The sequence below is a fragment of the Scomber japonicus genome, chromosome 15 (assembly GCF_027409825.1).
Source record: "Scomber japonicus isolate fScoJap1 chromosome 15, fScoJap1.pri, whole genome shotgun sequence".
NCBI lineage: Eukaryota > Metazoa > Chordata > Actinopteri > Scombriformes > Scombridae > Scomber > Scomber japonicus.
The window spans coordinates 25,401,562-25,417,250 of NC_070592.1; the positions used below are offsets into that span (position 1 = coordinate 25,401,562).

General features: G+C 43.2%; 1 protein-coding gene across 1 annotated transcript in view; it reads right to left on the reverse strand.

Moving 5' to 3' along the window:
- The window catches only part of arid1ab (AT rich interactive domain 1Ab (SWI-like)), a 53,529-nt gene that overhangs the window by 27,933 nt on the left and 9,907 nt on the right, over positions 1-15,689 (reverse strand). Inside the window, 2 exon segments of the mRNA XM_053334178.1 lie at positions 308-1,006; positions 4,083-4,307. Coding sequence (XP_053190153.1) covers positions 308-1,006; positions 4,083-4,307 — 924 coding nt within the window.

Genomic DNA, 15,689 nt, shown 5'->3' on the forward strand with positions numbered 1-15,689 from the left:
GGAAAGCAATGTGTAAGTCCAGCCTGATTATGCTTTACACATACAAGAACAATCCTAGTCTCTGGTATCAGATCGGCTCTCAGTAGATATCAGCTGATACCCAAACCCCAGGTACAGATATCAGGACTGATAAAGTCAGATATGTTACAAGAGCTGCTCCACTCTGACATCTTTCATGGATCCAACCCATTGTTGGATGTTTGATGTCAAATGAAGTGGAAACACAACTGGGCCTTACATGGCACATCACATTATTGCTAAACTGTGCTATAAGAGGTGTGTGTGGTGAGAGTGGGGGTGTTATTACCTGTGGAGGCGGTGGGAACCTTTGATATGGTGACTGTTGCTGCTGTGGAGGTTGTTGCTGCTGCTGCTGCTGCTGTTGTTGCTGCTGCTGCTGCTGCTGCTGCTGCTGCTGCAGGGGGGGTGTCTGGGAGTAAGGTGATGGCTGACCCTGCTGACCATGACCTGGAGGTTGCTGGGCTTGAGGAGGCGGACCTCCTGGTTGTTGTTGCTGTTGTTGTTGTTGTGGGGGCCCTTGCTGCTGCTGCTGCTGCTGTTGTTGCTGCTGCTGCTGCTGTTGTGGGGTTTGCTGTTGTGGTGGCTGCCCTGGACCAGTGGGTTGTGGGTAGCCAGGTTGACCCTGAGGGCCCTGCTGACTCTGAGGACCTGGGCCCTGCTGTTGAGGAGGCGGCTGCTGCTGCTGCTGCTGCTGCGGCTGCGGCTGCTGCTGCTGCTGCTGCTGAGGAGGGACGTATGGTGGTTGTCCTGTAGGAGGGCCGTGGGGACCTTGAGATTGTGGGTAAGGAGCACCTGGCTGTCCATGTTGGCCAGGGGGCTGTGAGGGGAGGCCCTGCTGGGCGTAGGGAGGTCCAGAGCTGCCCTGGGGCTGGCCAGGGTATGGAGGCTGCTGTTGGCCAGGGTGAGTTGGGGGGCCATGCTGACTGTAGTAGCCCTGACTCTGTTGGCTGTAGCCACCCGGTCCCTGCTGTCCATAGGCTGACATCTACAAATGAAAGTCAAAGACTGGTCAGGATAGTTCATATTAGAAATTTAAAAAACGGGGGGGTGGCACTTAGATGTGTGAGTAAACATTACGCTGCACAGCTGAATTACTTGTGAACACCAACGGCTTTCATCAGTAGATTTTACTATAGCTTTACTATCCTCAGGCCCTCTGTGGAATATCAATCACTACCTCCAGTAAGAGCGCTGGCAGGATCCTTTCCAAAGCTGTAAAAATATATATATATAAAAATAACCCAATATTCCAAGTCTCTCTTTGATTTTTTTTTTCGCTATTCATTCTCGACAGAGTAATCACAGCCTCTCTTCATCTTAGTCGCAGATTAAAAAGAAAAGACAACTGTTCTCTCTGTGTCTGAGAGAGACAGAAAGAGAGAGAGAGAGAGAGAAGAGTGCGTTCCTCGCTATAAACAGCTCAGTCAAAGCGCATGAGAAAAAACATCCAAGTGTTGGAATTCAGCTGCATATCGCCTTTAAATTGCAGCCGTGAAAATAAAAAAAAATACGAGTTTTGACTTCATCTCCTTGAACTTTCTACCCTGAAAGCCTTTCAATACGCCGTTTTCGTTTCATTACCCTCAAGGAGCGTGGAAGGAGAAAGCGTTGACCTTGTGAGAGAACACAGTAATAAGAAAGGAAGAAAAAAAAAAGAAGAAAAGAGAGAAAGAGAGAGAGAGAAAAAAAGGCATGTGTTGTTTTGGGAGGGTTTCTCAGCTACTCAAGAATTCAAAAGAAAATAAGAGATAGTAAAGACACTTTTAAAACAACATGAAGTGGCTGTATTGTATCCGTCTTACAAAGGGAGGGAAGCCGTTTTCTTCTCTGCAGGGCACTTATCGAGTCCACGGTCAGACACCAGGCAGGCCAGTATGAGATAATCACACCACACAATGGGCACAAGACCACAGACGGCGGACGCGGAAGAAAAGGATTCGCTCGACGGGATTCCCTGCATGCATTTCTCTGTTAAGACGGACTGCCTGGCTGAGAGAGTTCAAGAAGGGTCTCGTTCCTAGCTATGAGTAAGTAGCTTCGGCAAACTGGATGTTTGCCGTTTTTCAATTGGGCTACGCTGTCAGAGAGAGATGCCCACTGTGCCCGGAGATGCAACTTGAATCCCCCCCCCTCCAACTTTTTGCTTTCGAGCATGAAAATAAATCAGATGGCGGAAAAATTGATGGACTGCTCTTTTCAAGTTTGTTCCTGTTGGAGCCCTTTTCTCTTCAATCCGTCTTTTGGTTTCCAGGTGAAAAGATGCCACGTTTCAGTTTTTGTTGGGTTTGTGCGTTCGTTTTCTTCTTTCTTTCCTTCGGTATATATTCCTGACTTTTTACTACTATATATCAAACAATGTGTCAGTGTTTCTGATGCTTTAAGGTAATGGTTTGACATTTTGGGAAATTAACTTACTCAGTGTCTTGCAGAGTTAGATTGTGTCATATCTAAGGATGGCAAGCAAGAAGTGGTTCCAGTTGAGAACCGGTTCCGAATGATCTGACAGCTGTGCGTTGCTAAACGATCACTTTAAACTCGTGGGTCTACACTGCTGGAAACTTGCGACAAGAAGGGGTCATGACTGTAGAACCAGAGACAGCAGATAAAACGACTTTACTGACAAGACCCAGTACTATGACCAGGCAGGGTTACAGCTGCTGTTCTGTTAGTCTGCTGCTGAGCTAATGGAGCTAACACAGCTAAATAACAGACTATGGTGGGGCTAATGGGCTAGCTATCAATAAAATCTTATCAATTTCCATCCCTACTCATATCTGTCTGCTAAACATGAAGCAAGGAGCTGATTAGCAAGGAGAAAGAGTAGAGCTGCAATGATGAGTTCATTAAATCCATTAGTTGCAACTATTAAATTAATTAACTATTTATATAATTGAATCATTGTTTTGAGTTCTTAAAGAAATTAAAACATTCTACTTCTTTATTGTAGCATCTCAAATGTGAATTTTCTGGGGGGGGGGGGGGGGGGGGGTTCACAGTAAACTGAATATCTTTGGGTAGTGGACTGGATATTTCAGGAAGTCATGTTGGTCATTTTATGGACCAATCAACTATCAATTAATGGAGAAAACAATCAGGAGACTTATCGATAAGGAAAATAATCATTAGTTTCTGCCCTAGTTAACCTGACTCTGTCCAAAGGTGACATAATACTGCCAACCAGCACTTAAAAAGTTCTCAAGTTATATCATATTTCTTTATAATGTTCAAAAAACCAAAGAGTAAAAATAACAATTAGTGGTATTAGAAAGGGTTGCGTCAATCTACCTTACCTTTTAAGACCCATTTGATTACACCTCAATATATCTTCTGAGTGTCCCAAAGCCAATTTATCTACTGTACGCTACCATTTCCACCATTCCTGTTCATAGTAAGTCACAGAGCAAATAAATGCTCTAGTTCCTCAACTAACAGGAATGTAAAAAAAACTTATTAACTTGTTGTCCAGACGTCAAGGCATGCCCTGTACACCATGACCCAATACCACAGAAATTCAAAGTGGCCCTGTTAGACGTCCTCACTACGCCAGGAGGTCACTCATGTTGAATAGCTTACTAGCGTCAACTGGTTTGGACTTTTCACCATAACAGAGTCGTGGGTGGTGGAAGTCTATGCCTACCTTTACCTCAGCAGGCCCAGCACCACGGGTTGTGAAACTTAGAAGGTGGTGGTTTGGTAGTAGTTCTTTTAAGATACTGTACCATGTTGAGTGTTGACTTGTCAGAATTGGTAGATGTAAAAACTGGGCATTTAAAAAGATACTGTCCTCCCAACCTATGCAGTTGTTTCTTATGAGTTTGAGGAGACAGCGACTTTTTCTTGAAACCTTCAGATATTCATCTTGGTCATCCATGTGCTACAAAGACCGGAAATAAATCAACTGAAGTCACTAGACGCAACTTTTTACTAAAGACGTTCTATCACGCAGAACTGTCTTGAATCATAAAACCTTTTTGACATTTTCCAGTCAAACTATTACTTAAACGAAAGGTTGGGCAAGGTTGCAATGAAAAGGAAAGTAATCCAAGTCAATTACAACTGACCTGCTGTCCATACTGCATGCCACCCATAGCGCCAGGAGTTCGGCTCTGCATCCCCATTGGATATCTCTGTGGGCCTGGAGGTCCGTAGGCCTGCCCTGGGTAAGAGCCTCCCTGCTGTGGTCCGGGCCCTGTGGGAGGCCCTTGCTGCTGCGGCTGAGAGTAAGGGTTAGGTCCTCCATATGGCTGGCCACGCATCTTCCCTACCTGGTCCATTGGGCTTGGAGGCTGGAGGTGCACACACAGAGAATTTCAAATGAGTGAGCTGCAACAATGGATGGATGGATGGGCTGACCACGGATGTTGGCTTTCGGAAATATATGGAAAAGGTGTGACTTCGGTGATAATTCTCCCTCAGCTACACATCCTGTCAAGCTGCTAACAAGCTCTACAGTGATGCAACTGATGGATTGAGAATTGAGGAACGTAACTGGAATAGATGAGAACACAGCACGGGTCAGATATAGCCAGAGTTATTTTAGTGGGCTTTCTTGAAAAGGCATTACTCAGCAATGAACACAAATGATGACTCTACCGTTGCAACGTGTTGTGTAAGCATCGTCTTATAAAACAGTCACAGTATAATCATGCACATATAGAACAAAAAGCAGAAGGGGGAGGGAGAAAGGAAAAAAAAAAACAGTAGTGGATTTACTTTCCCACTAGAAAGGGAAAAAATTGGCCATGAATGAATGAATGAGCCCACTATATCCGCCAGGAGCGTTTCCCTGCCCAGGAGATCATTGTGCCAGTGGGTGGATACTGTTACGGCGGAGACGTCGGGGAGGGTTTCTATGAAAATAAGCTTAAGGAAGTGGAAGTGTCTGCGGTAGCTGGAGCTGGGCCCACCCCTCAGCTGGAGTTGTGTCAGGACGGAGGCCGGGGTGGTGGTGGAACGGGGGGTGGGGAGGGTGGGGGCTGACCTTGGCCGCTTTGGACTCAGGGAGATCCACATGGCTCTTTGGCTCTAGAGCCAGGGAGGAAGAGAGGGGGTGTTCGTAATGAGGTATCCCCGGCTGTCAACAGCTGGAGCCAAGGTCATAAAGTGTCTGATGCTGCATGTACATAGGAGATGAGCTTGGTGGAATCCCCCCCCCCCCACACACACACACACACCCCTGCCCACCCCGTTAAGCACAACAACTCCTCCAGTTTAATAATAAACAAATCAATTAATCAATCGAGAATTCTGTTTGACTGTAATGAACTTGTCATCCCTCAAAAGAAGACAAACAGAAAAACTAAAATTCACACTGGGGGCTGTGATGACTGGTATCTTGTCTGGTTGGCACGATACCACGCTGTCAACCAGTCACATCGCTGGCAGCCCCCTCTGTGTTCCCATCAAACCCACCGCGGCGGCGTCTGAAAAGTGCGAGCCACAATGGAGGCTTTGAAGTAGCAACACCTCCTGGCCTGCTGACCTCGGGCAGCAGACACAAAGCTTTCATTGCTTCCCACGGTTATTAATCTGTGTGTATGTGTGTGTGTGTTTTTTTTTCCTCCCCCAAAAACCTCTTTTCCTTGGTTAAGGGAGACAACCACCGGGGCTATTTATAGCCGGCAAGACGGAGAGGGCAGTCTGCCGAAAATGTAACAGGTCCCAGCTGCACTGCTGTTTGAACCTGGGCCAGGCCTTGCTCTTCCTGGGCTTTAATAAAGCAGCAGGCTTTGGCACTCTATGAATGACAGTGCTGCAATGAGAGAGGGGGAGGTCGGGCGGGGGGGGTGGCGGCTCGGCAGGAGGCGGTGTATTTGTGTGTGTGTTCGGAGGGAGAGGAGGGGTGGATGTAGGTGTTTGGAGGTGGGAAGGGGGGGGGGGGGGTGGTAGTGGTGGTGGTGGTGGTGGTGGATCAACAGGCTGTCAGGGGCGGTCAACCAACATTTTTCCAAGATAACATATTCCACTCCAGATTTTCCCTGTAGCCTCCCCCAGGCCAAGCTCTCCTGAGCTCTTCCAGGTTCAGGAGCCTATGTGTGTCTGTTATGTTGTGTGTTATGTTGCCTGTGTGTGGAGGAAAGGACGGAAGGGAAAAAGGACGAGGAGGAAAGGGGGGGGGGGGGGGAGTTGTGCTACTACGCTCCCTAGGGTCATTACCGACCGCACCGTGGGAGGGGGGGTAGGAAAAGTAACAGGCCCCGGTAGACACTCTCCTGTGACCTCTAATGCACTTTTAACCCCAGTCTGCGAGCAAAGACACCACCCACACAGACCCCCTCCCTCCCCCACCCACCTGACATCGAGCCACGAATGACCTCACAACAAACTGCTCACATTGGAGACATCCGCTGTACAACACTGAAGCAAAGGCCACTTTTTTTTCAACCCATTTCTGACGGCGGCATTCGTCCAATTATGGCAACAATAACAACAAAACGAAAAAGGATCTCTCCATCCTCACTGGAGAGACTTAGTTCAGTGGACAGAAATATGCTATAGCTCTTTCCTAATGAGCTGCTTAAGCAGTTAGACGGAGCCTCCTGTGCCATCTGTAAAGTGTGCCGCCGAGGCCTGAATCACTCGCTAACGTCCTCCAATCCACATGAAAAATGACTAGCGTGCTAACAAACTATACAACAGCAACACTTTACAAAAAAAAAAAAGGTAAAATCTATTTCTCATTTGGACAAAAATCTTCCAGCGATGCCCGGGCCGTAAAACAATCAACCTTTTTTTTTCTCTCCCCACCCCCCCGCCAAATTCGGTCGATATGTTGCTGGCAGTGAGGATATTTCTACGCCGGCCGGCTGGTACGCCCGCTTTTCCATTAAGGAGGCTGACAGCTCGGGCTTCTCTTGACGGAGGGGAGAGGGAGAGAGAGAGAGCTTGGAAAGTACAGCTCTGTTATAATCTCTGTTTCCAGTCCCCCCCCCCCCCCCAAATTTTGAGCCACGTGGAAAGAAGCGGCGCCGACGCTCCCCGAACAGCCACTCGTCTCGTCCTCGTGTCTCGCTGAACGAGCACTCTGAAAGATGTTGGTGGCGGCCGTTTGACCAGGTGATGGACAAGTGTATCTTGAAGCCAGCGTTTATAGAATTAGAGTAAAGCAGCTGATAATAATGATACTGAAACACATGGTCATAACTCCGTTTAACAGAGGAAAGTGGATGAAAAAAGACCTGGAAAACATTTAAACATCAGTGGAATGAACAGAATACATACATTAGTTCATCATAATTCTGTTTGAGGTCTTATTTTCATACATTGGACATCATTCCTCAATCCTATCTGACATTATACTGACTAAAGCAATTTCTGAGTCGCTGTAATACAAATTTTCACAAACCACATTCATCCTTCAAAGCATGTTTCACCACTCATACTACAAAATCCCTACAACGTATAAGTGGAATAGATCCAATCAGGGCTCCAACTAACTTCAACTGCTTACTCCACTGGTATCTTTTGATCATTTTTGTCTTTAAACGTGAAAAAATATTGACGAATGCCTACCGCAATTTCCCCAAAAACCTTCAAATTGCTTGTTTTTCTCCAATATTTAGTTTGCTACCATAAGAGACAAATAAAAGCAGCAAACCTGCATTTATCTCTTGAAACTTTACAAATCGACTGATTGACTATCTGATTACATCTACTAATCATTTCAGCTTTAAACTAGCCTCAAAAAGATACAATAACACTGATAAAGTTGTCATAATGCTTTAAAACTATGTTGCCTGCTTCCCTGCTTGAATCCCAGAAGAATCCAGGATGTTGAACCTGCTCTAGAGGTCTTTTTTTCTTTTTTAAACTCATCATTCTCACTGGGTCATGTTAACACACACACACACACACACACACACACACACACACACACACACACACACACACACACACACACACACACACACACACACACACACACACACACACACACACACACACACACACACACACACACACACACACTGGGAGATAGCAGTGACCAGTCTGCTGCTGCTGCTCAGGCCTTCATTGATCTGTTTACCAGATTTTCCTCGCATTTCTTAAGTTGTTCACATCTGACACGCCATTACGCATCCTCCGAAGATCCCAGAGAGCTTTGGCTGAGGTCTTGGGTGTCTTTGTGTGTGTTTGTGTGCTTTAACCACACAAAAAACAACCTCTGCTGCATTTTGTGGATCATCTTGTGTAGGTCAGGGGGCTACAGACTGTTCCTCTCTCTATTGGTTATAGAATGAGTGGCTCTTTTGGAAGGATGACACAAAAGCTGCTGCTGCTGTTCAGTAAAGACCTTGAGCATCTGAATCATAAACCAATAAAACTATGATTCAAAGTTGTATAACATTACAAGTACAAGGCAGGCAAAACCACCAATAGAAGGATTTGTGTGTGTTACAATATTTCTTTTAGAAGGAGCATAAAAAAGTGTATTTCAAGGTGTGAAAAAACATACAAGTGTCTGTTAAATATCAAATTATATTTTTTTCCATGTTGGTTGTATTTAAATATGAAAACATGTTACTTATTAGTTCAAAGCAGTGTAACTGCTGGTGTAGGACAGAAAATGTGTGTTGTATGGAGGGAAAAAGTCAGAAGTTAGAGGTGTTGAGAGAGAGATTGACGCAGTGGAAAGACGATAAGACACGCACAACACTGAGTAGAGAGCAGCTCTGAGTCAAAGTGAGCTTTAGAACCAAAAAAATGACAAGTTGACGTTGGAAAAAGCGCTAACAAGCTAACGAGAACACTTTCCAGCTTCTGAATGGAAAAGCGATGCATTCATCATTTCGCTTATGAAAAATAAAGTTGAATTCAAAAGTAATAAAATGTACTTTTGGTGCTTTAACCTCACCTGGCCTGCTAGCTTACAGTGGCTAATGTTAGCTAACATTAGCAAAAGTTTAATATCTACTGCTATGTGTAACCAACATTTTTTCAATTAGTTTGCTGACATTCAGTTTATTTACATGCACTAAATAAACGGAAAAGTGAGGATATTATGGTTATGTGTGTATTATGACTGCTCTCTACTCGTGTTATTGTTATGCTACATGTTAACATTCACCATTATTCTGCGTTAGCTACTTGTGGCTACATTTTACTTATGGAAAAAAGTTGAATTCTAAAGTATTTTGTTCTAATCAGGTGAGTAGCCTTACCTCTGCTAGCTTTCAGTGGTTAACGTTAGCTAACAGTTTGATATCTACTACTGTGTATTCACTATTTTTTTCCAATTAGTTTGCTAACATTCAGTTTTTTTCCATGTTCTAAATAAGAAGTTAACTCAGAGAAAGCAAGTTATGTAGGTCAATTCGTGTTATTGTAATACTATATTTTAACATTCAGCATTATTCTGCGTTAGCCACTCATTGCTAACTTCTGTACCAACACCAAAATGAGTAAACAGAACTGATACACGAGTAGTAGAGAACATAACAGTCACTTCTCATTTTATTCTATTAAACTGACCTAAAAGAGCTCAAATTTGCTGCTGAAACACCTCTTTTTTATCTAAACATAGCCTCTACTGCAAAAAAAACCTCTAAATAATGCAGCGTTATTTTACATTAATATTATTCAGCCCTAAATCTGAATATAAATACTTTCTGAATCTCTCGTCTTTCTGCATATCATTATGAAATTCATGAGGCTGAAAAAGGTCTGTAGTTCCGAACTGTGCGGGGATATTCCCTGATACACACACACACACATCAAAAGACAGATGAGAAGACTGTGCAGAAACACACACACTCATTTATAACAAACTGTCTCAGCTGAAAGGCATGGGCTCGTTTTAATAGATCACAGATAGATTGTTGGTGTTAAAAAAAATGGAATAGCCTCCTTATTTTGGTCACGCTTGACAAATTAAACACTTTAAATCAAATATAATATAGTATATGTTGTTTGCTCATGAATTTTGAACGTAGGCTTTGATTAAAACCTTGAATCTTACCATAAACATACTCTTCAGCATCTCTTCATTCAAATTTAGTGCAATACTCCTCACTTATACAAAAAAATATGTTGACATTTTATTAAAAAAGGTCACCATAGTCCTGATAGATCTCATTCTACTCGGCACAGCTTAAACATTTACAAGAAACTTTGCTCACAGAGTCTCAAACACACACAGACGCTGGATGGCAACTCAACCCATAGCGCTGCACTGTCTCTTTTTTTTTCTGCTCAGTCATCTAATCAATTTCTCAAGGAAACTCCTCCCTCCCTCCCCTTCTCTTGCTCTGTCTCGCTCTCTCACTCTCTTTCTCTGTGTCTTCCATAAAAATAAATAAATAAATAACCACAATTAGCACATGGCTAATCTGCATAGAGGAAAGCCAGAGCACTCTTGGCAGAAGAGGTTTCGCTGAGTATATTGTGTCATGACTGGGCGGCTGGTGGATATTGCAACTATTCAAAACTGTATATGTGTGTGTGTGTGCGTGTGTGTGTGTGTATGTGTGTGACATGGGGATTTGTGAGGGGGTGGGGTTGGGGCGGGAGGGGTCTGGAGCAGTGCCTGAGAGTCTACAGGGGCAAGAGTGGAGCAGGAGCAGATGGAGCGGGTGATGGTGGGGAGGGAGAGGGAGGAAGAGAGGGTAGGGTGGTGGGTGGGGTGGGGGGCAGACGATAAACAACTGCTGCTAATTTAATCCGCCACGCGGCCACATGGCCTCGGCTCGGCGCGCACACACACCATTGTTCTGAGTTAAAGCCCCCCCTCCTCCTCTTACACACGCAAACGCACCGGCGGCTGACATGCACACACATGCACACACGAGCCGGGGCTAAGGCCGCCCTCGTACGGTGGCAGAATCACACACACACACACACACATCACAGAGAACAGGATATGCTACCCTTCACCGCAAATGTCAATTTTAGGGGGTGAGATTTTTAAGGGCACACTCGCTTTCTCCTTTAACCCCCCCTCCCCGCTGTATGAACACTAACCCTAACCACTGGATTTCAACACTGAAGGAAGCTAGATGATCTTCAGAGAGAGAAGGAACCTGAAATTGAGTGCTTTCTTGATATGTACCAGTTTTGATTTCTGTCAAGTACAAAAAGCCCACAAATCATTTTCTTAATTGATTGATTGAACACCAAAAACATACAACAATATGTTAGGAAAATGAGCCAAAACTGAGATATTAGATTCAGTTTTGTCCAACAAGAACCTCCGAAACATTCTGTTTACTCTAAGACACAAAAACAGGGTTAGATAAGTCTCACATTTGAGAAGCTGGAACAATCAAATGTTTGACATATTTGCTTGAAAAACAGCTTAAATGATTTATTTGATTATCAAAATAGTTGCTGATTAGTGTTCTGCCTAATCAACTTATCAATTAATTGACTAATCTAAACCTGCAGCACTCTTCTTTACTTATTCTCTGATACACTCATGATTTCAATCCCAGTTCTGGACTGTATTTTATTCAGGAAAGGTTCTGCTGCTACTGTTTTTGTTCACATGACTTCTGAAGAACTCTATTTGATAAATGGAAAACAGAATTTGTAGTACATTTAGAAAATTGAAAAGTGATACCCGGCTCTAACAGGAGCTGTATCAATATAACATCTCTTACCAGTAGTGTTAACAAGCGTCTACACAAACAAAGACCATGATGTCAGAAAAGACTCTTTACATTTAGACACTGTGAAATGTTAGAAAAATATACTTGTGGAGGGAGTGTCGTACACTGTTTGAATATTTCCCTCTTTCTTTCATAAACAACGACCGCACCAAAAACACACAGCGGGGCCACAGCTGCAACAGCACTGAGCTCCTCTTACAGCTGCCGTAAAGCATTAAAACTAAACTACTGCTTTAAAAAGGACTTAAGGAAACTGGTGTGAAGATCCACGTGTTAGAAAACGAGTAAACAACAAACCGAGAAGCTCGGAGAAGAAAAAACACAATTAAAAAATTAGGCCGCGTTCTCAATGAGGTAATTAGTGTGTCTTCCCACAGCATCAGCCTTCCCAAGTTCAAACTTAGCGCTGACCGCTGCGTGACTCCGGATAAAAGCGAGGAGGCGCCGGGTAAAAGGCTGCGGAGGAGAGGGGGTTGGGAGAGGGTGTGGGGTGGGTGGCAGCCCACGCCTGCTGGTGCCATCTTCCACAGCGATTGGAGGCAACAGCACCCCTAACTTGCCCAGATGTTCGCCCAGCTGTTCAGAGGTATTCAAAAGATGTTCGGGGGAAGAGAAGAGAAGAGAAAGAAGAAGGAGGAAGATGGAGAAGAACCTCAACAAAATCTGCTTTCACATCTCTGAGAGATGAGGGGGAGAAAACAAAAGTGTTTCCAGAGCTATTTGAGGTTAATAAGAATAACAACAACAACAACAACATGAATAGAGAGTCTGCAGGTAAAGAGAGATACTCCACATAGCACCTGTGTGAGGCTTTGAAAGAGTAAAGGAAACATCTACTGTGCTGCTGGAAAAGTTCATCACAAACAGCCAAATTTAAATGTCACATGACTAATACTCAAACATCAGACACTCCAATGATCACACAGGCGGATATAAATTGTAGAGGTCAGACATCAATTACGATTCAATTAATGGTGATAGAGTTTTGAAGCACATCTCACGATATAGTTTGAAGACTGTGAGAGACTGAGGTGGAAAGCTCTGGAAAAATCTAGTAAGCAGACCGTGAAACTTGTCAAACTACTGACAAGAAGCACATTTTAGTGAGCGATACAGTACGTGATATCTGTAACATTTGAAACTTACCAAGAACAAGTTTGAGATTTCTTGCTCAAAGTTAGCTTCAGACGGAGCAGAGCTATACATTTCTGCTTGTTTCCAGTCATTGTGCTAAGCTACGCTAACAGCCTCCTATCTTTTCACCCTGCTGCCCCTCTGGAAGACCATACAGTGTCCTAAAAAAAACAAAAACAAAACACTTGCACTTCCAGATTCCTGGCAAATTTTTTCATCTGAGTACCATCAGAGAAGAAAACTACTGAATATCAGACTAATGAGTACAACCCTATCCTACACATGTGCATTAATACACTGACCATGTGTATCAATACACTGATCATGTGCATTAATACACTGATCATGTGTATCAATACACTGATCATGTGCATTAATACACTGATGTGCATTAATACCCTGATCATGTGTATCAATACCCTGATCATGTGCATCAATACACTGATCATGTGCATTAATACCCTGATCATGTGTATTAATACACTGATCATGTGCATTAATACCCTGATCATGTGTATCAATACACTGATCATGTGTATTAATACACTGATCATGTTCATTAATACACTGATCATGTGCATTAATACACTGATCATGTTCATTAATACACTGATCATGTGCATTAATACACTGATCATGTTCATTAATACACTGATCATGTGCATTAATACACTGATCATGTGCATTAATACACTGATCATGTGCATTAATACACTGATCATATGCATTAATATACTGATCATGTGTATTAATACCCTGATCATGTGCATTAATACACTGATCATATGCATTAATATACTGATCATGTGTATTAATACACTGATCATGTGCATTAATACACTGATCATGTGCATTAATATACTGATCATGTGTATTAATACACTGATCATGTGCAGTATGCAACAACAAAAATATAGATAAAGCAGAATCAGCACAGATGAATAGATCTGTTTATGAGGAGTATGCAATGCACAGTAACTTTAAACTGCAGTTAAGACAGCTCAATACCTCACAACATGTTTCCTGACTTGACAAGGAGCTGAATTCATTTCTATGGCAGCTTGCTTGTCCGCTGATAATAAAGAAAAGGAGGGCTGCCTGCTCGCCTGGCCTGTCACTGTGATGTTGTAGGTTGGAGGTACAAGAGAATGAACATTTGCCCTGACTGCCGCCTGTCAAACCTGTCAAGGCCGAACTTCTATTTCCTGGTGACAGTCGCCGATTCCCGGGGAACGAGGCGAGGTGAGGGGACGTTCGGACTGTGCGAGCCGAGAGCGGGGCCTCTGGGTACGGAGCGTGTTGTGGTGATAAACGGTGGAAAGCAGATGTTCGTCATGTGTGTTCGTCACATAGTGGAATGATGGTAACTGACATTTTTTTCCTTTCTACTCAAACAGTGAAGAAAGGGATGAATATACAAGAAAAGCCCCAGCAAAGAATGAATAATATTTTGAGCACAGAAGAAGATAAAAGCGTTATAATAGCTACTTGTACTAGTTTTTAGAGAGTGATTATTAACTGACTGTATCTAAAACATATCTTCAGTAAAAGGCAGAACATACTGAAGAATGACCCAATATATTCATATATTATTTGGTCCAATGCCACTACTATTGGTTCATATTGTTGATCATAATTGTTAGTCATAAATCAAACCAGCACAGTAGTGAACAGGTAGAGTGGACATCAGCCAATCAAAACTGTTTATTTAGTGGTACCAGGCCGGTAAGCAGCTTTCTGGATGGACGGTCAGACAGTCAATACCTAAAAAGTAATTAACTTCTAAAACACTATTCCAACCCAAATGATTGTGCTTTATATTGGTTCATAATGGCTACAATAAATGTATTTTTTAGTTAGCCACTAGACAGAATAACAGTAAGATTAGTATTATTTTATGTTCCATCAGTAAAAACAAGATAGACGCACATAAAAAAAATCACACTATATAGGGACAAATGAAAACCTTTCATCCAAGTCATCAACAGGGTGGTTGATTTACTCACAAAAGGCAAAATCTACCTTCATTTGGTGCTTGGTGGTACCCAAAGTTGTTTCTAAATGTCTGCTCAGATTCACTCTCTTCTTTACTTACTCTTTGATCATGTAGTTCCAGACATAAATCAAAATTTTGCCAATTATAGACTTTATTGCTGCTTGTGTGTAGACAACATTTACTGCCAAAGAGCTTTGGCTTCTTTTATTTAATAAAAAAAGGAGTTTTAAGGGAAAAAACATGTCTATATTCTAAAAAAAATCTTTGCCAAAACTCCACCAAAACTTTGGTGCTTCATCAGCATCGATTTGAATTTCAAACAATACTCAGCAGATTGACTCTCTTAATTTACATTTTGAGTGGGATCCAAATCGTTTCTCCTAATAACTTTGTAAGAGTTTTGAAATTTAACTTTATATTAAACACTGATGTTTCATTGCTAAAACTGGCTGATGCACACCTATGAGGCTTAGTCCCTAATGTGAGCACAGAGTAATACTGACTGTCCAGCTCGGGTCACGTGAGCCCATCAGGAAGAAAAAGCTGTCCCTGCTCTCTCCTACTAACAGATAAGCACACTCCTAAGCGACTCCTCTGTCAGCGTCGGGAGGCCAGACGGCGATCGGTTACATCACGTTTCGCCGAGGCTCGGGGAGGACGCTTATTCAGGCTGACCATTGGCACCCTGGACGACCCGTTACGATAAGTGTGTCACTCACTGCTACGCCAAAAATACCCTGGCTGCTGAAAGAGGGCGAAGCCACTTAAGGACCTGGCTGGGTCACCGGGCTGCCTCATGTTCACAGTCACAACAACTGACGCTGACGTCACACACACACACAAAAAACATGCTTGGTCATAATCTGAATCACAGACACACACACACACACACACACACATCAGCCATTTAAAAGCAACATGGAGTTCATACA